This window comes from Acanthochromis polyacanthus, chromosome 3, assembly GCF_021347895.1.
Source record: "Acanthochromis polyacanthus isolate Apoly-LR-REF ecotype Palm Island chromosome 3, KAUST_Apoly_ChrSc, whole genome shotgun sequence".
Classification (NCBI taxonomy): domain Eukaryota; kingdom Metazoa; phylum Chordata; class Actinopteri; family Pomacentridae; genus Acanthochromis; species Acanthochromis polyacanthus.
The window spans coordinates 30,279,969-30,306,059 of NC_067115.1; the positions used below are offsets into that span (position 1 = coordinate 30,279,969).

Sequence of the window (26,091 nt, forward strand, 5' to 3'; positions counted from 1 at the left end):
TAAATGCATCAGTTTTTTTTTCTGTTTTGATAGACAGAGCCAGAAACAGTACAGGATGTTCCTCTAAACATATATGTAACTGAACAAACACAAACAAATAAATTCCTGTGCACAACAACGCAAACAAAGCTATTTTGGAGGACAGAATGTGCGTAGTTAGGCTGAAACTATATAGCATAATAGAATGTATTTTTTAAAGATATGAGTGTTTATTACTCCGCCAAAGAACAGGGCGGAGTTATGTGACAATTGGTATTGGTTTGTCTGTCTGTCTGTCTGTCAGCAACATTAATCAAAAATGGACAATTGGATTTGGATGAAATTTTCAGGGAAGGGCAGAAATGACGCAAGGACCGAATGATTAGATTCTGGCAATGATGCAGCTTACAGTCTGGATCCACGGATTTGTTAAGATTTTGTGTATTTCATGTAAGTGTATTTCACTGTTAACTACCAAGAAGAATCAATGCAAGCCACTGGACTGGCTTTTTGGCTCTATATATACTTTGCTTTACCCTCTTTTCTATTGTTGATTCATACAAAAGCACAGACTGCCAGTTTCACATTTGAAAACACCGAGTCAATATTTTTCCAAGGACTTTATGACTTTATGTTGTGCTCTTGGTTTCTTGGTTCACCAGAGGCTGTTGCACTTCCATCTGCAACTCTCACCCTTTTCATTCCACCTCTAAGTGGACTATTACTCTGCCAAGGAACAGAGTAATGTGATGATAGGCGTACGTTTGTCCGTCTATTTGTCTGTCCGTGTGTCTGTCTGGTCACAGCATTACTGAAAAACAGACTAATGGACTAATGAATTTGGATGAGATTTTCAAGGAAGGTCAAAAATGAAACAAGGACCAAGTGATTAGATTATAGCAGTGATGTGGCTTAAAGTCTTTTGTTAAAGATTTCTGTATCATTGCGAGGCACGGTATCACTGTAACCATGACAACAAGTGAACGCTACGTCAGCTGCCTGCTGACGATCACATGATTGCGATCCTATTACAAATGCGCCACTGTGGACTTATTGGGACTTATCCATCGGAAATGATGCAAGGGACAATTGATTAAATTGTGGAGGTGTTTCTGAGTCCTATCAATTCGCACTGCCCGCTACATATTTAGGTAACGTGATTTGGTATCTGTACATAACATACACATGCATAACACACACCTGTGCTCAGCGCAAGGTCATTTTGTTTGTAGGTACATCTATAATAAATGGCCACATTCTGGGTTTCCATGAATTCTGATAATCAACAACTAATAAACAAATGCTGCATTTCTGACAACTCCATATGGGGCAATGAACAGCCATGGTGGAGTATTGCCCTCTAGTTGATTTTTAGTTGATATTATGTACATGCTAAAATGATGAAGCGCTTAAAGGAACAGTTTTATGAGCATGTTTACAGACATAGAGTTATGCCAACAGTCTGGATGTTTACTTGACTGTGTGAAAGGCCAGGGCTCCTTAATCCCATTTACACGACTGAAAATATTATTTCAAACATCCAGAGGGAAATTTTCCTTCAAGAAAAATATGAGCCAGCATCATTAATGGAGCTCAGGATGCATCCAAATAAGTCAACATGATTTCACTGTATCAAAAAAGATTAGATTACCAGTGTGGAGTTCAGAAAAACACAGGCTGCCTATTTTTCTAAGCAGGTTGTATCTGGAGATTAAAGCGCTGAATGAAGACAGTCACGCTGTTTGACATGTGCATAAACACAACTGGTGTATTACTCAAATAATGGCCTCAATTTATGATTCTAATCACATTAAATTAGCACTTTGATGTGTATTTAAATATGCTGATTCTAAAAAATAAACAGATATGAAATTAGAAGACACAAAACTCATACATGAAAAGGGTTGGCTGTTGACTCCTGGTGTTGTCAAGGTGGAATCATGAGACGCAAGTAGCAGATTCAGTTCAGTCAACTTGGTGCAAGTATTTGTTTTAAGCAGAAAAACTATTGTCTTTAACAGCAATCAGAGAGAGAAAAAAGCCCCACTGTGATGTTACGCCAAACAAAAATGACACTGCAACTGTTTTTGTGCTTCAGCGGGCTCTGTGCCAGCGCTAAATCAAAGGCCTTAGTGTGATACATTTGCAAATACTAACCACTGCTATAATGGAGTCCTAACTCATCATAATGCTCATGAATGTTTCATAGTAAGTTATGCCAAATTAAGATCTTGGCACCCGGGGTTGAGAGGGGCGCTTGATTAAGATCAAGCATACACCCACACTGAAGAGCCTGTTATAAAGTCTGTTTTAAATGTCTGAATCAGAGGGCCCAGCCCATTCTGGATTCTATGTCTGGCTCTCTTTCCCATTCCCACTGATGTCCCGATTGGTGTTCCCATGGGATCGGCGCCAAAGGACGGACTGCCATGCTCAGACGCTCGTCAGAGTCTGCTTTCTCTTCTCCTTCAAAACTCAAGGCTAAAGGTCTTAGCCTGAGACTGACTCCGATGAACGGTTACTAAGACAGTGCTGTAATTCACTGCTGTAGTTCAGCACACTACTCTTTGCGTCTCAGAATCTGTAGGATAAATCTGAACCTGATGAGATTCTGAAGCGGGTGTCTCGCAGCCTTTCATGTTCATCCCCTGTAAAGTTTAAAGCTCAGTGCAGCACAACCAACAGTTGAAAGATGACTGGCTTTGAACGCACCACCATCATTATCCCTCTTCTTCAGTCCCTGCAGTTTGCAAATAAGCAACACACGCATGCAGAGCAAAACAACAACTGTTTACTCACAGATTCCTGGTGCTTGTCCTTTGCATCGTACACAGTTAGCTTGACTAGGGTCTCGGGGCTAGCAGGATACTCTGAGGGGAAGGCCATCCCCGTCAGAAACAGCGGGTCTTTATTCGCCTGTCAGAGAGAGGGACAATACAGAAAAAGGGTGAGATGAAATGTATGTGTTTGTATTTGTGTGCACGCTCACATTTCTCCTGCAACACACATGTTCATGACAAAGCAGGAAGCCAAAGAGGGAAAAGAAAGGAGGGAGGGAGATTTGGGAGGATGAATGAGCCAGCAGCTGGGCTCAGTCTGTCCTCGTCCTCCTCCGGGCGTTTCTCCTCACTCCTCCCCGCCTCACCTGCTGCCTCTCCTGGGCACAAAAAAGGAGAAGATAGAGCTCTCCCTGGTGGGTTCTACCTGCAGCTCTGGCATGACTACAGTCTCTGAACTGAGACTACAGGTCAGGAGCAACAAATGTTGAAAGGTAAGTTGCACAGCGGCAGGCTGGCAATGGGAATTAAACCAGATCCAGCAGCCAGTGTTGAGGCTTTCAGCCATACCAGAAGGCCGCATGACATTAGCTAATATTTGCTCCCAAGGCCCCTGAAATACAATACCAGCCATCCCCTTTAGCTTCTGCAGGGCATGCTTTTGCAATGGCCTTAAGAGAGCTGGCTTTCAATCCACTGTAAAAATGTCCACTTAACAAGGGTGTTATGAGTATTGCTGTAAATTTCATCTCTAAACTTCTCTAAAACTGCTGCAGTGACAGCACAGGAGGAAATGTACAGGGTGTCCCTGAAGTCTGGACACATAGGAAATCTCATTATTGCCTCCACAAATTAAATATGGCTTTGTTGAAAGAAGAAAGAGGGTTAGGGTTCAAGAAGTGATTTTTTGGGGCTACGATGAATTTTATCCATGACACATTTGGTCGTCCAGAACGGGTTTTTCCATGACTCTGGCCATTTCTTTAAACATTTTAACTACTTTTGCCACTGCGGAAAGGCCAAGTAGAATCCTCCTTGAATGACGTGTTTTAATTCATCTATGATCTTTCGATATGTCCATCCTTCACGTTCACTGAGAGGTACCAGTTCAACTCTTTCTCTTTCGACAAAGCTATATTGAATTCCAATGTGGTTTCCTATGTGTTCAGAACATGTGGCAAAAAACTGCACAGGAAAAACAAGCGCATGGGTACTTTGGTGATTTCCATTCCAAACAAATTTCAACAGCATTTTGAAAAAGGTGAGATTTTCTAACAGTATCTTGCCGGATTTTTAAAATGTCTGGAAACAAACTTTACTGCTTAAAGAAAACTTGCTTTAAATGACTTCTTGTTTGTTGTAAAATTCAAACTGTTCAAGCTTTATCTGCTGGACAATCAAGCAGTACAGCCAGTTTGTTTCATGACATAATTTAAAGGTTTAACAGAGTCTTTATCAAGATTTCAAGGTGTGGCATCCTGGCAGTTTCAGCTGGCTGCTTAATTTATATCAATGATCTGTTCTAGCCAATGAACCTTTAGGTCATCTCCATCACACTCATTTCTTTGGTGGAATTCAATCTGATAAAGCTAAAAATAAACTTCAAACAAATTCAGTATTTTTTTAAGTATAATGTATCATAAATTCGAAGACAAAACTAAATGTCTTGCACCAGCAGCTGAGGGGCTTTCCTGAGAAGACTCGAGAACTTGTTGTCTATTTGAATCAATTCAAAGCAGTTTGTGTTTACAGTGGGGGCTTCCTCTTCCTTTGCTCTGCTCTGATGGGCGTTTCTAGAATGCACTCCTCTGGGACCATGTGGGGACAGACCAGGGAGTGGTAATGAGACTGATACAGACAGACTGGCAGACATGCATGAATGTATGGTCACACCCTCGAGTGTCGGCACAGAAAGGAAGCCTGGGCAGTATAGCTGAAATAAATATGGCATTGTAAATATCCCAATGTGACAAATGGAAGCCAAAATCTACATGAAATATTCAGATGGAGTGCAGGATTTCACTGCACAAAACACAAGCAGCTATTGAAATGTGATTTCTCTGTCAGTGGATGAGCCATGCTGTCATGGTGCAGAGACCTTAAATAATACAATTAGAAAATGATGAAAAGAGCTTCTCCTGCACATAAACATTTTAGGTCAACTTTTTAAAAGAGAAAATATTAAAGTCCAAGTTAAATGTTTAGTAGTGGATAGGATAGTGCATAATTATTCCAGCAAGGAGGCAGAGCCTCAGTGGAGTGATGTGACGATCAGCATTGGTTTGTCTGTCTGTCTGTTTGTCTGTTTGCAGCATTACTCAAAAACGGCAAGACGGATTTAGATGAAATTTTTAGGGAAAGTCAGAAATGACACAAGGACCAAGTGATTACATTTTGGCAGTGATGCAGCTTATAGTCTGGATCCACGGATGTTAAAAAGATTTCTGTATCATTGTGAGATAGTGGCACTCTGTCACTGTAACTATGACAACTAGTGAACACTACCTCAGCTGCCTGCTGACGATCACATGATTGTGATCCTACTACAAATCCACCAATGTGGACTTGTCAGGACTTATCCATCAGAAATGATACAAGAAACAATTGATTAAATTGTGGGGGTGTTTCTGAGTTCCATCAATTCCGGCTGGCCACTACATATCCTTCCGTATTTGTACATAACGTACTCATGCATAACACACACCTGTGTTCAGTGTAATGTGATTTTTGTGGGTACATCTATATTTAATGGCCACATTCTATGTTGCCATGATTTCTGATGAATAACTTAACAAATGCTGCATTTCTGACAATGCCGTATGGTTGAAATGTACAGCCTTGGCGAAGTACTGTGGACTCTGAGGAGACCATAGTACTCACAGGAGTGATGGTTGCTGGAAATGTTCCTCTGTACCCCTATGGAGATATTCCATTAAAAACCAGCTGTTTCCAGCTACAATACTCATTTACTACATTAACAATGTCTAGACTGGATTTCTAATTAATTTAATGTGATCTTCATTGAAAAAAATGTTTTTCTTTCAAAATAAGGACATTTTAAGTGGTCACAGACTTTGGAACTTAAGTGTACATTCCTTTACAGTATCATGTTATAGCAAAACAAACAAACAAAAAAAACTCAAAAAATTCATAGATTCTTTGTGCAAGCTGTTGCCTACTGTGGCTACAGAAACAAGACACAAAAGCAAAGTGAGTGTGACACGTAGCAAAGGTTCCCCTGCTGGGATCCAAACCATGGATGTTGTGGTTCTGTGGTGTGCGCATTAGACCACTGCACGCCTCGCTGAGTGCTCTATTACTGTACTGAAATGAACCTGTGGTTTACAGTCAGTGCCCAGGTGTTTCCATCAATTACCACAACATGTCTGCCTAACGACTAATTACACAAGTTTAAAAAGAAGCACTGATTGAATGCTTCGTCAGCTCTTGTGTAAGTCAGGTAGGACTGACACGCCAGCTAGCAGTTGTGAAGAGCCAAATTATAAAGTCTCCCTAAAAACAGCAGTGAACTTTAAACACACAAAGACAGAATTATTTGCTGAACTGTGGCAGGAACACAGACCCACACCGCTGATCCTTCAGAAATCTCCCGCGGGCCAACAGAGGGGAAATAAAACAAGTCTATCGCTTCTGATTTTAGCCTCTCAAGACATGGTAATACTGGTCTTGATGCCTGGTGGCATCTGGCTGCCCAGCCATGAAGCTGTGCGGTTTGTGCACGCTAACATCCTAAACACACGGCCTGACTCAGCACAGCGGATACAGACACAGTGGAACCAATGCGCTGCTGTGAGCTCAGTGCAAATTGGGATATTATTGGTACTGCACACTGAGGAAAAAGACAGACAGAGGCATTATGCTCAAGAATGTGCAGGTACACACACACATAACCTTTTACACCTCCCTCCCTGGCACCCTGAATAGAGCTCATTCAGACTTACCAGCATGCTTGGCAGCCTCAACTGCAGCTGAATCTTCTTAGTGCTACTGATGGGCTGAGATGAGCTAAAGTGGTAAGCCTGTCTCCATTTACACAGAGAAGTAAGCCAGTCTGTCATACAAGTGGTCAACATATGCTGTGGGAGACAGCTGCCCCTCTCTTGTCTTTTTGTGCGTTTGTGTTGCAAACCAATTTAGGCCATTAGGAGGGTGTGTGCGTTTGTGTGTGATAGGGCTGGGGGGGAGGCGGGGGGGGGGGGGGAGGCGGGGCTATATTTTGACTTGAGTCTCCAAACACTGCAAGTTTTTTTTTTTTTTCCCTCCGCTGACCAGTCACAATTACATATACACACGGAGCCTAGACTGTTTGGCCTTGTTCCAGACGCGGGGGCTCTTTGCTCGACTAGCATGACATCAAAGGCTGTTTTATCCTCTGGCTTTGTGTGACGTCAAATCCCCTCAAGTACCGCCACTCCTGGACCCACTGCCCCATGCTTAAGGAATGCGATTTTCCTCCACAGACATATTAGGGTTTGGCAGAGAATGCAGCTCTTTCCATCCCAATTTCTTGTCTCCTGTGTCATGCTAAACACACAGAGGAAGCGTGTGGAAAACAAAGCACTTTCGCTTTTTACTTCAAGTGCAGGCCATTTCTTTTCTCCGGACACCCAATGAGAGATTCTAGATAGCGTTTTTTGTGTCGGCAGCTTCAAATACAATTTGTCCGAGATGTTTCCTGTTGCAGTTTAAAGAGATTTAGAGAGCTTTAGATTTTCTACTTAAGCTGTCACTGGCCCTTTCTGTTTTACCAACAGTAGATTAAGATACTGTATCCACACAGAGACATGCGCTTGCTTTGTGGACATAAAAAGGCTCTGTCTACTGTGGAAATATGGCACTCTGTCCCAGTTTCATACTACATTAACACTATTAAGGATAAAGTATGCTCTAATCTGAACAGTATGCTGTTGAACAATTAGTAAACAAGACGTTCCTCTATTTTCCTGTTAACGACCAAGAAGAATCGATACAAGCCACTGGACTGGCTTTTTGGCTCTATATAAACTTTTGCTGTTTGCTTTACCCTCTTTTCTCTTGTTGATTCATACAAATGCACAGACTGCCAATTTCACATTTGAAAACACCGAGCCAATATTTTTCCAAGGACTTTACGACTTTATGTTGTGCTCTTGTTTTCTTTGTTCACCAGAGGCTGTTGCACCACCATCTATAATGCTCACTCTTTTCATTGCAGCTCTAAATGGATTATTCATTTATGCTGTACATATTGTGGCAAATTGCCAACTGTCCCCACCTTTATCTAAGAAAAGGAGGGCTGGGACTTCAATGCGTTAATTTTGATTCATTAATTACAGAGAAAATAACGCGTTAAAAAATGAATGCATTTAATCGCACCTTTCTCAGTTCCCTGATTTCTGCCATACTGGTAACACACTCCATCCCAGTAAGTGGCGACAATGAACCTAAAGTCTGAGTGACGTCAGCGGACAAGAAAGTTTGGTGTTGGAAGACAAGACTGCATTGAGCCAGTTCGGCGGAAAGCCTTCTTTTCAAAATCTTGGATGAAAACCTGGCTGTGTGTAAATTTTGGAACAAAGAGTTTTCTGATCACCGCAGCGCTTCAAGCCGACGGTATCGCCTCAGTGCAAAACATGTTGCTGTTAGCACCAGAGCTAACGTTTGCTACGACAGTCCTGGTACCGGCAAACAGTGTAGCCATCCCATAAAAGACCACTTTTGTAGACATTGAAAGTGCTTCAGTTTACAAAAAGTCTTAAAATTTTACATATAATCGCTGTAATTGCACTTTGAGTTTGCAGTAATCTGTGAATGTAGTAGACAGAAGAAAAATGCAGATAAATATAAATGAAACAAACATTTTTGTTGGTTAAGTTCAGGTATATGTCTATTCATCGTTTTAGTCGTCAACCAAAATTTACTGAAATTGAAAAACTTTGCTTATGGCGTCAGTTATTGCTGTTTGACAAAAATGTGATTAATCGTGATTTATGAATTGGAAAGCCTCTAATTTTTTTCATCCCACCACTAAAGAAAACATCATTGCACTTTAGTATTCAGTCTGGTCTTTATTGAGGATACCTGTGTATCTACTTATTCATGCACTTGCCAATCTTGTGGCAGCGGTGCAATGCATAAGTCCATACATGTTTATTCATTTATTTAACCAGGTAAGTTGAGAAGTGACTCTCATTTTCAATAACGACCTGGCCAAGATGCAGGATGGCAAGACGATGTTCAGGTCAGGGCCATCAGTTAATGTTCAAAATGTGAATTGGGGGGGATGCGTTTCTTGGTGACGGCTCATTTCCTAGGATTGCATTTACAGTAGTCTCTAGAGTTTACTCAGAATAGCACGAAGAAAGAAGAAAAAACACCCAGCAGCAGTTCTGTGGACAGAAAAGCCTTGTTGATGAGTGAGGTCAGAGGAGAGTGGTCAGATTGGTCGGAGCTGACAGAAAGACGGCAGCAACTCAGATAACCACTCTTCTCAACTGCAGTGAGCTGAAAAGCATCTCTGAATGTACAACATGTCCAATCTTGATGGGCTACAACAGCAGAATACTGCATCAGATTTAACTCCTGCTAGACAAGAACAGAGATGTGAGGCTGCAGTGGGCACAGGCTCACCAAAAGCGGACCGTTGAAGATGGAAAAACAGAGCATCAGCTGATGAATCTGGATTTCAGCTGAAGCAGCAGATGGTGGCGTTGCAATTTGGCATCAACAGCATGGATCCATCGACCCAACATGCCTTGTGTCAACAGTCCAGGCTGCTGCTGGTGGTGTAATGGTGTGGGGAAGATTTTGTTGGCACACTTTGGGCTCCTTAATAAAATTCAATCATGGTCTGAATGCCACCGCCTATCTGTGAGTATTGAGGCTGACCATGTGCATCCTTTTATGGGAACAATTTACCATCTTCTAATGGATACTTCCAGCATGATAATGTCTGGATTATCAGTTAGAATCTCATGTGAATACCTTTACTGGAATCCAAGCCATTAAGTATTTAAGCTGCTTCAAAGGTAAAGAGAAACCTCACCTGGTAATCTAATAAAGTGTTCTGAAAGTATATTTCATTTAGTCAGTTTTTGGTCTGATTAGACTATGTACTCACACACAGAGCAGCACGCTTTTTCCTATTTACTGTACAGCATCAGCTACTATTTTAGGTACTCTACACAAATAAGGGCTAAACACTGTTCATTTTTTCTGCATTCTGTCAAACTTTTTCAGTTAATTACAGCTGAAGGGATCATTTGTTCCAAGTAGAAATCTGCAATGTTCAATCCAAAATGATTTAATGCCACCCTGTTCTTTTTCTTTGGCTTCTGTCCTGTGATTCATGGGGAAGGCTACGCAGCAGCTGGCATGTTCCGTCATTTATCTTCTAAATTAAAGCATTATATCACATACAGGGGATACCTGATTGTACACCTATCACATGAGCATTACAAACGCTGAAGCTTTTCAAGCAGCCAAACCAACCAGAGTCCAGACCAGCAAAGCAGACAGCAGCTGTTGAGAGCTGGCATCCTGGGAATGTGACAACAGGAGAAACAAAAGTGGCAGTTGGGCTGTCCTCAGATACAACACATACAGAGGGGCTCCCAAGCACACACACTAACACACACACACACACACACACACACACACACACACACACACACACACACACACACACACACACACACACACACACACACACACACAGGTCCTCTTCTGGCCACACAGGTTAATGAACATCTGTGGCTGTGCATGTTAGATAGCAAAGTCTAAGAGGGAACCTCCACTGGTTACCCATGTCCTGACCAGCAGCCTGTCTTCCTCTAAATGCACTGAATCTTTATGCAAGGAGGATTTCAAAGACAAATGTGCATTTTTCAATGTCGCTCTGCTTCTGAGTCAGAATAACACTAACAGTGGTAGTCTGATCGATCCAGTTTCTTAGAGAAGTGCTAAATATACCAGCTGATGTATTAGGAAGGATGTGCCCAGATTAATAAAAAGAATATATGGCACAGCAAATTCCTTGGACTCTCCTTTAAGGTTTGAAACCTCTCTTTTAAAACAGACTTGTAAAATGACATTAAAAGTGCACATACCCTGTTTTTATGAAGTCGAAAGCAGTCCATATCCTCAGATTTTACTCCAAATCCTAAACATTGAAGCCATGAAATCAAAACTCCAGCGGCACCCAGAGTGTCTGCAGAGCTGGCTGAGCCAGCATACAGTATCCTACCACATCCTGTGTTTCCACACACATGCACAAAACACATACACTGCTGTTCCCCTGACTGAGAGGAAAAGCAGCTGAAATCAGTCTTTGAAAGAGACGGTTATGCTAATTTAGCTTTGCTGGATTAGGAGGAAACTAGTGTCTCCTTTTTATGCGTCTGGAAACTTTAACCTCTTATGAGGAAGGAGGAAAGAAAAAAGTGTGTGTGTGTGTGTCTGCTGGTCTCTGGACATGTGTGTGAGGGGGTGTTCCACAGTGGGACGGGGGCAGCTGTTGCTGCCCAAAAAACACTTGTGTGGCTGTTGTCTTAGCAACAGCACTGTCACACTAGAGGCAATAAAAGAAGAATTTAAAGAGGTGAAAGCAAAAAAAAACAAAAACAAAACTTTCACTGTAAACCACAACTACAACCACAAACACATACTGTATATACACTACCGTTTAAAAGCTTGGGGTCACTGAGATATGTCTATTTAAAAAAGAAGCCTTTTTTTTTAGTGAAGATAACATTAAATGAATCATAAATATAGCCTAGACATTGTTAATGTGGTAAATGACTATTCTAGCTGGAAACGGCTGATTTTTCATAGAATATCTCCATAGGAGTACAGAGGAACATTTCCAGCAACCATCACCCCTGTGTTCTAATGCTACATTGTGTTAGCTAATGGTGTTGAAAGGCTCATTGATGATTAGAAAACCCTTGTGCAATTATGTTAGCACATGAATGAAAGTGTGAGTTTTCATGGAAAACATGAAAATGTCTGGGTGAGCCCAAGATTTTGAACGGTAGAGTAAATAAACTCCCTGATTGAGAGCTTCACACCAGTTTATGTGGAGGTCTGGACTCAACTGTCACAGGAAATAGAAGGTTAACGCCCATTGTCTGTTCCAGTTCGGTGAGTCGGATGGGAAAAAAGATTGAGAAAAAGGAGGGAAGACAGAGATGGAGAAAACATTAAGACCCAGTGACCCAGAGACACAGCAAAAACAACCAACATCAAAGGTTGGAGGGAGGCAGAGAGAGGCGGCGTGTGTGTGTGTGTGTGTGTGTGTGTGTGTGTGATGCCTTACCTCGACTATCTCTGTGCAGGCGTGAGACACAAGGTGCTGCTTGTGGGGATCTATGACAGCCACCTGGACCAAAGCATTGGGCTTCCTGTCTCTGCCTGAGGCCACCAGATCATTACAGGCTACACAGAGGAAGAGAAGGAGGAAGGGAGAGCCGAAAGGATGGAGAGAAAACAGAAGGCGATGAGAGGAGAGAAGGGAGGTGAAGAGGATGAAAGATGAGAGGGGAAGAGAATCCTTTAGGATACACAAATAAGTGACACAACTCACACGACACTGGGCCTCAAACGGAGAACATGACAATAGATGGCAGACAATCGCGGGAAAGAAGGTGGATTCATAAACATCTCATGTAAAATTCAAAGCCTCACGCCAAAGTGTTAAAGATCTGCATCACCACAACAGAACAAAGAAGTGAAATGTGCTGTATGCACGAAGGCCTCAACCCCAAAACCCGGAGAGAGTTTGGAGAAATACATAAAATATATATTAAGATCTAAAACTGCTGTGTCAGCAGTTGATCAAAATGGCAGCTTTGCAAGTAGAACTCCCCCCTGGCAGCGAGATATCAGTTTTATTAGGGCTTTCATGTCCAACATCAAAAGCAGCTTGTCACTCAGCTCCCCTGGCTTCCAAGGACACGATCAATTTGCATCCGACAATTCATGTACAGGGCACGTGGTTAAGAACGGTTATGAACAGAAGCTCTCTCAAACATAATACACACTGTTTGTGACTTTTATTTGAGTGTGATATTTGTCAAAGTGCTTTTGTATGGACAGTTTAATGCGTTGCTGCTGCAGGCTAGCATATGTGGACCCGTCTATCGATTGAAACCAGCTTGAGAGATTTGTTGTTTGAGTCTGTCTAATTAGAGACACTTCTAGGGGAAACTTTTAAAATAACTGAACAATGTGTATTTGAAATGTTTCTTGTATACCCTTTATTTTTTGTAGTTTTTGTGGAGACTGACGAGACTGAAGGCTGCGGAGTAAACAAATGTTAAAAATATACCTGTATGATTACACCGGACCGGTCGAGCTACATTCTTGATGAAAAGGCTCTATGGCTACTGTGACTTCAGTGAAAGATACGCCCCACTTTCTGGATCTACTTTTAATTATCTGACTGAAGCTCTTTAGCTCCAAGACTTACAAAAAGAAGATGAACCAAACTGGTGCATCTTGCATTAATAAACAAGACTGCACTATGACGTGCTTCTCATGTCATTAGTCAAATTAGAAATACAGTAGTGAAGTTGCAGTGAAGTCAAATGGCAATGAAGCATCTTCGTTTTCCCAAACCAGTCAAAACATGTAACATGTAGCAGGAAAGATGCTCTTTTCTGTGGTTACACTGAATAAAAGGCAGAGCATATGACTTGTGTGTTAACATTTGTGTCACATGAAAGGCCTATAAAATCATCCAGCCTGATGCAGAGTGAACTGCGCCATATGGTGCTGAATTTATGCATTAATTAGCTTTTGTAAATACTCGGCTACAGTAATGACTAAATTTTTGCTCACAAACCTCTTTGGATCTTGTCCAAAACTTGCATTTTATCTATCATCCCAATTCTGGTATGTAAACGGCCATTGATCTGCTCTCAATGCCCGGTCACTTTAACACATTGCTTTGCAAAAAAATAAGTCTGGATAAGATCGCTCAGTGGGTGAAGCTCCATTAAAAAGACAGCAAAGGAAGAAGAATCTTTTTGATGCAGCACAATCTTCATGGGCTTAGATTTAATGTTTAAACAAGTGAGCAGCAAGTCGAGATGAAAGTGACTCCTATTGGAGGCTTTTTAAAGGCAGAGAATGCAACAATAAATTTAGGTTTAACAGCAGGGAATCAAGTGCTCCAATCTATGTCAGATTTAGCACTCACTCTGACATGTTAGGAAAGATGTGTTCAAATGTTTCTTTTCACTGTGACATGGTCAGAAACACATACAGGAGATAATACAAACCTTACTTTAAAAACACACATTTGAAGTTGCCACTGTGATCTCAACTTGTAAACTAAATTACAGTCAAAAATTTGGAACAGCTGGTGTTGCAGTCAGGGCAACTGTCCTTGACTTTTTGAAGAACAGCAACACAAACAAAACCAGCATTTAATGAGCATTTTTTACACACTTGTCTGCAAGAAAGTAGAGAAATAATAGGAATGCTTTCAGCATGCTTAGTTCAAAGCTATTTTATAACGTGTGACTTTACAATTCCTTTTCATCATAACTTATGTGAAACTGAGCACACTTTATCTGCAGAGAAACATTTGGTTGAAGGTTGACTGACATGGTGTTAAATTTTAAAAACGGGTTGAGTTAAAAGGAAGGTTTGTACTGGTATTCACAAAATATATTGACTACTGCACAAAATTCAGTTATTTTTCACAAAGAACTACTGCAAAAATAAAATCTTTGCAAAAAACACTTAATAACTGTAGTCACTCTAGCATTGAGACCATCTGCGCCATAAGAATCATTACATTATACAATGCCCATCCAAAAAAAAAAGTCGCACACTCTAATATTTCATTGGACCACTTTTAGCTTTGAGTATGGCACACATTTGCCGTGTCACCGTTTCAACAAGCTTCTGCAATGGCCAGAGTTGCCTTAGTTTTCTGCCAAGGTGTTAAATTAATGATGAGAGAGTTTTCTCCAGCACATCCCAAAGATTCTCAGTGGGGCTGAGGGCTGGACTCTGAGGAGGACAATCCATGTGCGAAAATGATGTGTCATGCTCCCTGATCCACTCATTCACAATGAGAGCCCCATGAATCCATGTAAAGACCTGGGGCCTCATTTATAAAACATTGCGTAGGATCCATACTAAAAGTTTGCGTACGCCGAAAATCTGAAATGGGCGTACGCCCTTCGCCCCTGATTTATAAAACTGTGCGTACGCACAGCTGCATGCAATTTCTTGATAAATCACACTCCAGCTGGAAGATTGTACAGGTGGATCCACCTCACATCCCGCCCACAACACACCCACATTTGACCATGAATGGTCAATGCAAAGTAACTCATGAATGTATCTGTATATAAATAAGCTGCTGATCCACCGCATTTTATGCAGCGCCGGCCGGCAGTCTTTTCACTGCTGTGCATCAGGATGAATGAATCATGTGTTGACCCAGGCCACCCTGCCACTAAATTTGTTATGATCATGTCCGATGTACAAATAATTTGTACATTGATTGAATGTACATTTTTTCGGTTCACATAGGCAAATTCATCTTCACTCGGAGCCCTTACAGCAACACGAGTGCAGTCAGTTACGCCGATTACATTTGGGAAACCGGACATTGCTGCAAATTGCCGTTTAATGTTGGCCTGTTCACCCACAGTGTAAGGAAACCTGATGTATTGACTGGCCATGTTTATAATGTCATCCAAAACAGCTGGCATTATTGCACTGAGGGATGGTTGTGATATCCCAGACCTAAAGGACATCATTTAACTGAATATCAGACCCAGATAGGATTTAGACAACAAATGTAACCTCATATATTCTTCATATAAAACACATACACACGTGGACAAAATTGTTGGTACCCCTCAGTTAAAGAAGGAAAAACCCACAATTCTCACCGAAATCACTTGAAACTCACAAAAGTAACAATAAATAAAAATTTATTGAAAATTAAATAATCAAAATCAGCCATCACTTTTGAATTGTTGATTAACATAATTATTTAAAAAAAACAAACTAATGAAATAGGGCTGGACAAAAATGATGGTACCCATAACTTAATATTTTGTTGCACAACCTTTTGAGGCAATCACTGCAATTAAACGATTTCTGTATTTGTCAATGAGCGTTCTGCAGCTGTCAACAGGTATTTTGGCCCACTCCTCATGAGCAAACAGCTCCAGTTGTCTCAGGTTTGATGGGTGTCTTCTCCAAATGGCATGTTTCAGCTCCTTCCACATATGTTCAATGGGATTCAGATGTGGGCTCATAGAAGGCCACTTTAGAATAGTCCAACGCTTTTCTCTCAGCCATTCTTGGGTGTTTTTGGCTGTGTGTTTTGGATCGTTGTCCTGTTGGAAGACCCATGACCTGCGACTGAGACCAAGCTTTCTGACACTAGGCAGCACATTTCTCTCCAGAATGCCTTGATAGTCTTCAGATTTCATCGTACCTTGCACACTTTCAAGACATCCTGTGCCAGATGCAGCAAAGCAGCCCCAAAACATTACTGAGCCTCCTCCATGTTTCACCGTAGGGACAGTGTTCTTTTCTTCGTATGCTTGGTTTTTGAGTCTATGAACATAGAGTTGATGTGCCTTACCAAAAAGCTCCAGTTTGGTCTCATCTGTCCAAAGGACATTCTCCCAGAAGCTTTGTGGCTTGTCAACATGCATTTTTGCAAATTCCAGTCTCGCTTTTTTATGAGTTTTTTTCAGCAGTGGTGTCCTCCTTGGTCGTCTCCCATGAAGTCCACTTTGGCTCAAACAACCACGAATGGTGCGATCTGACACTGATGTACCTTGGCCTTGGAGTTCACCTTTAATTTCTTTGGAGGTTGCTCTGGGCTCTTTGGATACAATTCGAACGATCCGTCTCTTCAATTTGTCATCAATTGTCCTCTTGCGGCCACGTCCAGGGAGGTTGGCTACTGTCCCGTGGGTCTTGAACTTCTGAATAATATGAACCACTGTTGTCACAGGAACTTCAAGCTGTTTAGAGATGGTCTTATAGCCTTTACCTTTAAGATGTTTGTCTATAATTTTTTTTCGGATGTCCTGGGACAATTCTCTCCTTCGCTTTCTGTTGTCCATGTTCAGTGTGGTACACACCTTTTCACCAAACAGCAGGGTGACTACTTGTCTCCCTTTAAATAGGCAGACTGACTGATTATGAATTTGGAAACACCTGTGATGTCAATTAAATGACACACCTGAGTTAATCATGTCACTCTGGTCAAATAGTTTTCAATCTTTTATAGAGGTACCATCATTTTTGTCCAGGCCTGTTTCATTAGTTTGTTTTTTTTAAATAATTATGTTAATCAACAATTCAAAAGTAATGGCTGTTTTTGATTATTTAATTTTCAATAAATTTTTATTTATTGTTACTTTTGTGAGTTTCAAGTGATTTCAGTGAGAATTGTGGGTTTTTCCTTCTTTAACTGAGGGGTACCAACAATTTTGTCCACGTGTGTACCTGTCGGCCAATTCCCGCTGGAAGGAGCCGGTGTCGCCACCATAGACTGTATATATAGTGGACGTAGCATCTGGCTCCAGAATTGAAGCCAACCCGGAAGTGTCAAAAACTTGCAATATCACGCCGTCCACTGGGGTTGGCTCCAAAAAGCTTTTTCTCTATAGACCCCAATTCCTTTTTGGAAAAAATAACATTTGATAGACTGATGTTCTACAGCTCAAGATTTTTTTCCCGTTAGTTTTCATGGTCAAAATGAGAGATCAGGTGGCCGATCTTAAAATAAATCAATACTGAATTTTAAATAAATCGTTAAAGTTGGCGGAGCCAGGGGGCGTGGCTATACTTGATAGACAGCAACAGAAGCCTCTGCGGTAAAATGTGGGCGGGATAAGAGAGTCCTCAGCCAATCCTGCCCCTAGTTGCTCTCCGGTCCAGCCTGTTTGATGATGCTTTTTATGTCACTGGCTCCAAAAAATCCAAAACGGCGACCAGGAAGTAGCAAAATCCGGTCTTCATTTTCTCGGCGTTGAAACAAACGGGTGACGTCACGGTTAGTTTACGTCTGGTCGCCACAAACCCCCGAGTCGTCAGCTCCTGTGTCTGTACTGGGATCAGGGGTGAAAGTAGTTTTAAATTCTTGCCGGAACTATTAGTAATAGTTCCGGACCGTTCCGGCTTACTTTTCACCCCATTCCGTCGATGCTAACCATTGTAAATCCTGTTGAAAGTTTTTCAGCCAATCACAAGAACGTGTGGAATTTCAGGTGTAATTTATTGCTCGCTCCAGTGCAATAAATCAAGCGCACCTATTTGCTATTGGCTGCTACTGGCCATAACAATCGCTGTGCTATGGAAGTAGACACGCATGCGCACTCACGTACTGCTGAGTGAACTCCGGTTGATATCTATGGATAGCAGGCAGGCCGGGCGGCAGGCGTACCGGCGTACCCATAGATACTGGTGGAAGAGCGGCGTACTGCCAGCAGATCTTTTCCCGGAACTGCGTTCCGCCACCAGATCTTTTCCCGGTACGCAGTTCCGGACCGTTCCGGCTTACTTTCACCCCTGACCGGGATGGCGTGGTTTCGGCGGGTGGGTCGGTCTAAGACGGCCCAGTTCAGCACATAGATCCAAGAGTACTGCTCTAGGGAATCTAAATTGGCTTATTAGCCAGTCATCGTAAAGGAAATCCCCGTTATCCCTAAAATCTCTCTCCATTCTTAACGTGATCTTCCAGCAATGCCAGTGCATCCATTGTGCCACATTACGCACGGCTGTCACCCGCTATTTATCCGCTTGATCAGCGATTGGACTGATTGTCACATGCCTTTTCCAAATTAGTAATCAATCAGTGCCACTCACTCTATATCATTTGAAGATGGAAGTTTGATATATGAACTTAGTTCTGTGGATTCAGTCGTAGGCCGAATGGCGCACTATATGAACATCTACAACAATGAGGGTTTATGATTATCCAGCTCTACAAGTCTAATATGTGATAACAATAAAGGTTTGAGATCGATCTGGCTTCAATTCACCACTTCACCCTCCGGCACTGCCGTTCCCTCTGTCTCCAAAATGTGCTTAAGCAAGCATCAAAGTTGGCGCACCGGTGCGCACATTCTCACATCAAGTTTGTTTTTAGAAATCACAACGTACACAGCGTACGCCAATTTCTACGCAAAGGTTGTGATTTACGGCACTTTCTAGCCCTGTTTTGTGCGTACGCACGCATCAAGAATCAAGGTTGGTGCACCGGTGCGCATATTCTCACGCCAAGTTTGTTTTTAGAAATCACAACCTTTGTGTCGAAAGTGGCCACTTTCTAGCCCTGTTTTGTGCGTACGCAAGCTTTATAAATGAGGCCCCTGGTCATTCAGGATATTCAGGTAGTCAGCTGGCCTCATTCTTTGGGAACATAATGTTGCTGAACCTGACCAACCCCAGATCATAACCCTAACCCCCACAGACTTGTAGACACTAGCCATGATGAGTCCATCACTTCATCTGCCTCTCTTCTTACCCTGATGCCCCCATCACTTTGGAACAGGGTAAATCTGGACTCACCAGACCACATGACTGACCACATTTGTTCCTCAAAGATGATGGTTCATCACTATCCTTCAGGTTTTAAAATGCGTTGGACAGTTCTTTACTAGACTGTAGTAGTTTCAGAAATCTCCTGAGTTGTTGTCTTTGCTTGATGCAGGCCAATAATTTGACCCTTCTGAGACAGATTAACGTCCTTTCCATGACCACAGAATATGTTTTTTAACATGGTTGTTTAAGAAATGAGAAGCTCCTCACTGCAACAGCTAGGGTTAAATAAGTTGTTGCAGCTGAAACATATTCATCACTGCAGTAATTATCCAATGGAAGGCTCCTACCTATTTGCTTAAGTCCAGGTGGTGACTTTTTTTTGGACAGGCAGTGTATATAAACAGCAAGGTGTAAAATATTAACACCCTCGCAGTGAGTGCCAAGATAAATGCAGCTAAAGTGCGTATTGCATTGCACTGGTGACACTAAACTGACTCCATACATATTTAAAAAGGAGATTATCCAGAAGGTGCCTTGAAATCATGCAATACCCAAATGTATAGAGAAAAGCTTTTTGTTTTGCAAGTTTGTACATTAAATATGTACCCCCTAAAAAAAAAAACTAACTAAACAATACAAACTAAACTTCTTCAGAGAGAAAGAGCAAGATTCTGCTTTGGATGACTTCTTTCTGAAGCTTTCTGACAGTTTTTATGGCCTAAAGTGGAGTTGAGAAATAATTAAGCCTTTGGGAACTCGATAGTGATCCTTCATTTGCTTCAGTTGTGATGCATATATAAACCCCACCCAGCTTCCACAAAAGCTGAGAAAGGACATTGTTTCACCACACCTGAAGGGAATTGGGTAGAGGAAGATTTCCAAAGAATTTAACATTCCATGAGACACCATCGGGGGCCTCACAAGGAAGTTTAAAATTTATGGAACAGCTGCAAACCTGCCTCGTTGTCGAATGAAGCCCAAAGTTTTGTCATAGGCCCTGACCAACATAGACAGAACAGCAAAGAAAAACCCCCGTGTGACTGCAAGACACCTACAGGATGACCTGATGAAATGCTTCAGTGGCAACTACAAGACGTGCACTGAATAAACAAGGACTTCACTCCAAGATGTACTCCACTCTTGACCACAAGGGACGCCAAAAATAAACTAGAATATGCCAGAAGGAATTTGGAAAAGATTATAGAATTTTGGGAGAGAGTTCTATGGACTGATGAAACCAAACAAGAACTGTTTGGACATATGGACCAGCAGCATGTCTGGCATGTGAAAGGCCGGGATTATGACCAAAAGAAAACCGTCCCCATGGTCAAGCATAGTCATGGGTCATTGATGATGTGAGGCTGCTTTTCTGCAGCAGGAACTGGCCATTTTGATCGAGTACCTGGCATCATGGGTTCCCAGAAATATCGGGCCATTTTCAAGAGGCTGTGATGCCTTCTGTTGGCAAATTAAACTTGAGTGATCATTGGACTTTCCAGCAAGACAATAATACCAAACACACCTCCAAGTCAGCCAAAGTTTGGTTGGGAAAAAAGATCCTGAAATATCCTGGAGTGACCTTCTCAGTCACCAGATTTGAATCTGATTGAAAATCTTTGATAAGAATTAAAAGAACATCACTGAGCAGGAGGCTTTTTTGGAAATTGTGTTGAAACGCTAATTGATGATTAGAAAACCCTAGTGCAATTATGCCAGCACATGAATAAAAGTGAGTTTTCATGGAAACTCACTCTTTCATTCATGTGCTAACATAATTGCACTAGGGTTTTCTAATCATCAGTTAGCCTTTCAACACCATTAGCTAACACAATGTAGCATTAGAACAGCTAGAAGAGTCATTTACCACATTAACAATGTCTACACCGGATTTCTGATTCATTTAATGTTATCTTCATTGAAAAAAAATGCTTTTCTTTCAAAAATAAGGACATTTTTAAATGACTCCAAGCTTTTGAACGGCAGTGTATGTCAAGACACCTGGTTATAAGTCAGGATGTTAAAAGTAGTAATAAAACAGACAGCATGCTATGTATACTTTCTCAGAATAACCAAATGTACATGGGTCAGGAACTCGATAAGAGTTGTGGCAGGTTTTGCGATGGATGCTGATAAAAACAGCCCATCTGTTACATTCAAACCCTGTGGCAGCAATTCTGAAATTGACCTTTGATTCCATTAGTCTAAATCACATTTGCAAATCATCGTAAGACTGACTTAAGAGTATTCAAACAACAGCATCTCTTTTTGCAATATTAAGATGAAGGGGGCTTTATTGACACAACTGGCTCTGCATCTACATTCTTGAGCTGACACACTTTGTCTGAACTTGGTCTGAGAGTCTGGTGCGGAGGCCGGACCACAGCAGGGAGCACAGAGAGAATCATGAAGGGAATAACTTGGTCTAAATGGACAACGTGCAGCATCACAAGGCAAAACCGAGAAACAAGTTTTTCTGATGGTGTTCTGCTACTGATATGAAAAGAGCGGAATGCTGTTGGAAGAAACTCATTTGTTAGCCAGACAGGAGCTTAGGTATTTTAGGTTTATGCAAACTGCATGGTATAGAAAATTAAAGATATTGTGTTTGAAAGCATTATTTTTAAAAGCACTATGTATTCATTTATCAAAAGAACAAATTCTCTAATTCAAAAGGTGTTCAAAACAGTTGTTTCGGATCTATGCAGTATATCATAATATGATATAATAGTAGAATTACAAGAACGCAGCAGAGTTATGTGACGATCCATACGGTTTTGTTCGCCTGTCTGTTTGTCTATCTGTTCACAATGTTACTCAAAAACGGAAAAGATGGAGAGCCAACTGATTAAATTATGGCAGTGATGCAGCTTATAGTCTGGATCCACAGATTTCTTAAAGATTTCTTTATCATTGTGAGATGACGGCACGGTGTCACTGTAACTATGACAGCAAGTGATCAAATGATTGCAATTCTACTACAAATCCACTGCTGTAGTCCTATCAGGACTTATACGTCAGAAATGATACAAGGAAGGTCACATGATTCAGTATCCGTACATAACGTACACATGCATAACACACGCCTGTGCTCAGCGTAAGGTCGTCTTGTTTGTAGGTACATCTATATTAAATGGCCACATTATATGGTGCTGTGATTTCTGCCAGGAATTTTTTCAAGATTTCATCTGTCAGAAATGATATGATTGAACAGAGTACTATGCTTTCTGAGTGCTTTCCTTGTTAGTAAGAATGTTTTTACTGCTGTATTGTTTCCAATCAAGAGTATCGATCACACAGAGGACAGTTTAAATGTCAGTTATCGATGCATATGGTTACCTGACTACTCACTGGATCTATTCATGTCGCTCATCAGAAGTATGAAAGTCTATCATTCTGCTACACTTCAAAACCGATTGTACTGCCCTCCTATTTTTGGTTAGAACTGGTAACATGAGAAATAACTCCACCCCTAACATAGGACTTAGCTGTGTCCCAAAAAGATTGAGGAAAATCTTTTCGGAGTTTCACTGTCACTCAAAATGAGCCTGAGTTGCTCAGCTGGAAACCTAGATTTACATAGATTTTATTTTTTACAAGATAATTTGTGAAAATCTTGCATATCAAGAAACACATACCACTCTATTCAACAATTATGGAATTTAGAAAGGAAAGTATGTTCCTTGTTGGTGGGATGTGAGTCTCTGCAGGTGCCAGGGAACCCAATTTCATTACAGAAGCTCAGTTGTGACTAACGGTGAGCTGGGTTTTGCCTAAATGGGATTTCAAACGACAGCTGAAGTCACCTGCCACAACAGGCGAGTTATTCAGTCACTTGGAAAACTGGGACAAAAGCTGAGCAAGAAATGTTGATGCATCGCCAGCTGGAGGGTAAATATATTCAAAGAAGAAACATTGTCCCCACAAAGCAGCCTTTCTGTCCTGAAATACCTCCCTGCATTAAATTTGATAACATCAGCCTGAAATGGAGGTGATTTTTTTTTTTTATATCAAATCAGACCAACATGCCTCTACTTTGTTGCCAAAGGATGACTACAAAATGCAAAAATGTTGCCTTGTAATGTTATTTTTTCTTGCTGGGAGTTTGTATGCTGTGCACGTTCCAAAACCAAAATGCTATTACATCATTCTACCCTTAAAAAAATAGTCTATCCCCATCAAAAGCAGAAAATGTGTCATGACCACAGTAATCAGTGTAGATACAGCAGAAATGAAAAGCCTCACAGGGTGAAACATGCAGGAAACCAAACTGACAGATAGCACAAGGACAAAAGGTAATGGGCGATGCTTTGGTGAGAGGATTAAACAAAACCAAAACAGAAAGCTGAACTACACAGGTCAGCCACAATATTAAAACCACTTGCCCAATACTGCATAACTCGTCCTTGTGTTGCCAAAACAGCTGTGACCCATAGGTCTATGGATACAGAACCTCTGGTGGGGTCCTGTGGTGTCTGGCACTGGGATGACAGCAACAGAACCAGTGGATCCTGCAGGTTGTGGAGTAGGGCCTAAGTGAACTGGGCTTGTTTCAGCTTCCACACACACTCCATCAGATTGGGGCCTGGTGAGTTTGGAGTCCTAGTCTGATGATCAAGTTATCAAGTTGTTCCTTGGCAGTTTTAATGGTGTGGCAGACAACACCTGGGTGGGACGCTGTTGTCGGACAGCAACACTGCCAAGTGGGTGCACTTAGTCTGTAATAATACTAAAAAATGGTGATGCATGTTTAAGTAACATCACCATGATTGTCAGGGCCCAAGGTTTCCCAGTAGGACATTGTAATCACATGATTACTGTAATTCACTTCACCTTTTTAATGCCACTGCATACAGCAATACAGCTTTGTGTTCTTTAACTCACCATGTCAGTGCAGCTGAGCCACAAAAACACAGCTCATCCTAAAGCACAAACTCAACCAGTGCTGTTACCATTTCTGGATCATTGCTTGTGGTGGATGTGACCCCCTTGTTGTAAAATGTCATCACCTCACTGGGGTTGAGAGGTCTTGAAAATATATAGGTTTCTCTGTAAAAGTAATTTGTATTTGACTGCTTTCCAAAGTGAGATAATAAATGAACTTCATCTCCAGAGGATAGCTATTTGTATTCTGGAACTGGTGGATTTGCACGACCGTCGAGCTTTGAGTGGAGACTTCAGTGCTGGCATGAGGTGACCTCTGTCCATCAGTGGTGGATCGTCTGATGATTGTAATCCCAAGTCCTCCAAGGTTTATGAATTCCAGTGAACTGCAAGGTCCAGTGATGACTGCGTCCCTAAAGATCATCCAGCTTGCAAGCAATGAGATTCCAGAACTTGCATTTTTTTGTCAATATCCTGCAGGAAATATTCATAGTGGAGGTTTCTATGGTGGTCCTGACTGCTGCTGATGTCTGCATTTCATCTCCTCAATTTTTTTTTTTTTACAAATTAGCACAGCCTCGATATTGCAGCCTCGTCACAACAATACAGTGAACTCACTGTATTGCTGTGACAAGGCTGCAATATCGAGAATCCTGTGCTTGTGCATGATGCCGTGAGATCTTTGACAAACACCAATCAGGCATAACATTGTGGCCACTGACAGGTGAAGTGAATAACACGGATTATCTCTTCATCATGGCGCCTGTTAGTGGGTTGGATATATTAGGCAGCAAGTGAATACTTTGTCCTAAAAGTTGATGTGTTAGAAGCAGGAAAAATGGGCAAGTGTAAGGATTTGTTTGATGAGGGCCAGATTGTGATGTCTAGATGACTGGATCAGAGCACCTCCAGAACTGCAGCAACAGAAAAGCTTCTGTTGCTCAAATGGCTAAAGAAGTTAATGCTGCTTCTGATAGAAAGGTGCCAGAATACACAGAGCATCAGTTTGTTGCTTATGGGGCTGCATAGCTGCAGACCAGTCAGGGTGCCCATGCTGACCCCTCTGCACCACCAAAAGACCAACAATGGACATGTGAGCATCGGAACTGGACAATGGAGCAATGGAAGAAGGTGGTCTGGTCTGATGAATCATGCTGTATTTTACATAATGTGGCTGGTCGGGCACGTTTCTTACCTGGGGAACACACAGCACCAAGATGCACTATGGGAAGAAGGCAAGCCAGCGGAGGTAGGGTAATGCTTTGGGCATGTTCTGCTAGGAAACCTTGGGTCCTGTCATCCATGTGGAGGTTACTTTGACACGTACCGCCTACTTAAGCATTGTTGCAGAACATGTACATCCTCTCATGGAAACAGTGCAGGATAGTGCGCCGTGCCACAAGCAAAAAATGGTTCAGGAATGGTTTGAGGAGCACAGCAATGAGTTTGAGGTGTTGACTTGGCCTCCAAATTCCCCAGATCTCAATCCAATCGAGCATCTGTGGGATGTGCTGGACATGGACATGGACATGGATCCATGGAGGCTTCACATCTAACGTACAGGGCTTAAAGGATCTGCTGCAAGCATGTTGGTGCCAGATACCACAGCACATCTTCAGGGGTTTAGTTGAGTTCATGCCTCGATGGGTCAGGGCTGTTTTGCCAGCAAAACGAGGACAAACACAATGTTAGGCAGGTGGTTGTACTTTCATGTCTGATCAGTGTATGCGAGTCAGTCAAATGCTTAACTATGTCCCTCTGCGAGTCAGTCAAATGCTTAACTATGTCCCTCTGCGAGTCAGTCAAATGCTGACTCGGGCTGTTTTGCCAGCAAAACGAGGACAAACACAATGTTAGGCAGGTGGTTGTACTTTCATGTCTGATCAGTGTATGCGAGTCAGTCAAATGCTTCACTATGTCC

At 41.8% G+C, this 26,091-nt stretch overlaps 1 protein-coding gene across 3 annotated transcripts in view; it reads right to left on the reverse strand.

Annotated features, from left to right (window-relative positions):
- inpp4b (inositol polyphosphate-4-phosphatase type II B) overlaps positions 1-26,091 on the reverse strand; it is a 221,976-nt gene that overhangs the window by 167,222 nt on the left and 28,663 nt on the right. For 2 of the 3 annotated variants that reach the window (XM_051946193.1, XM_051946192.1), the window contains exons 3-4: positions 12,073-12,191; positions 2,779-2,895 (exon numbers count right to left, since the gene is read on the reverse strand). In XM_051946193.1, the coding sequence (XP_051802153.1) occupies positions 2,779-2,895; positions 12,073-12,191 (236 nt within the window). The remainder of the gene's footprint in view (positions 1-2,778; positions 2,896-12,072; positions 12,192-26,091) is intronic. The other variant, XM_051946194.1, reaches the window with a different exon arrangement.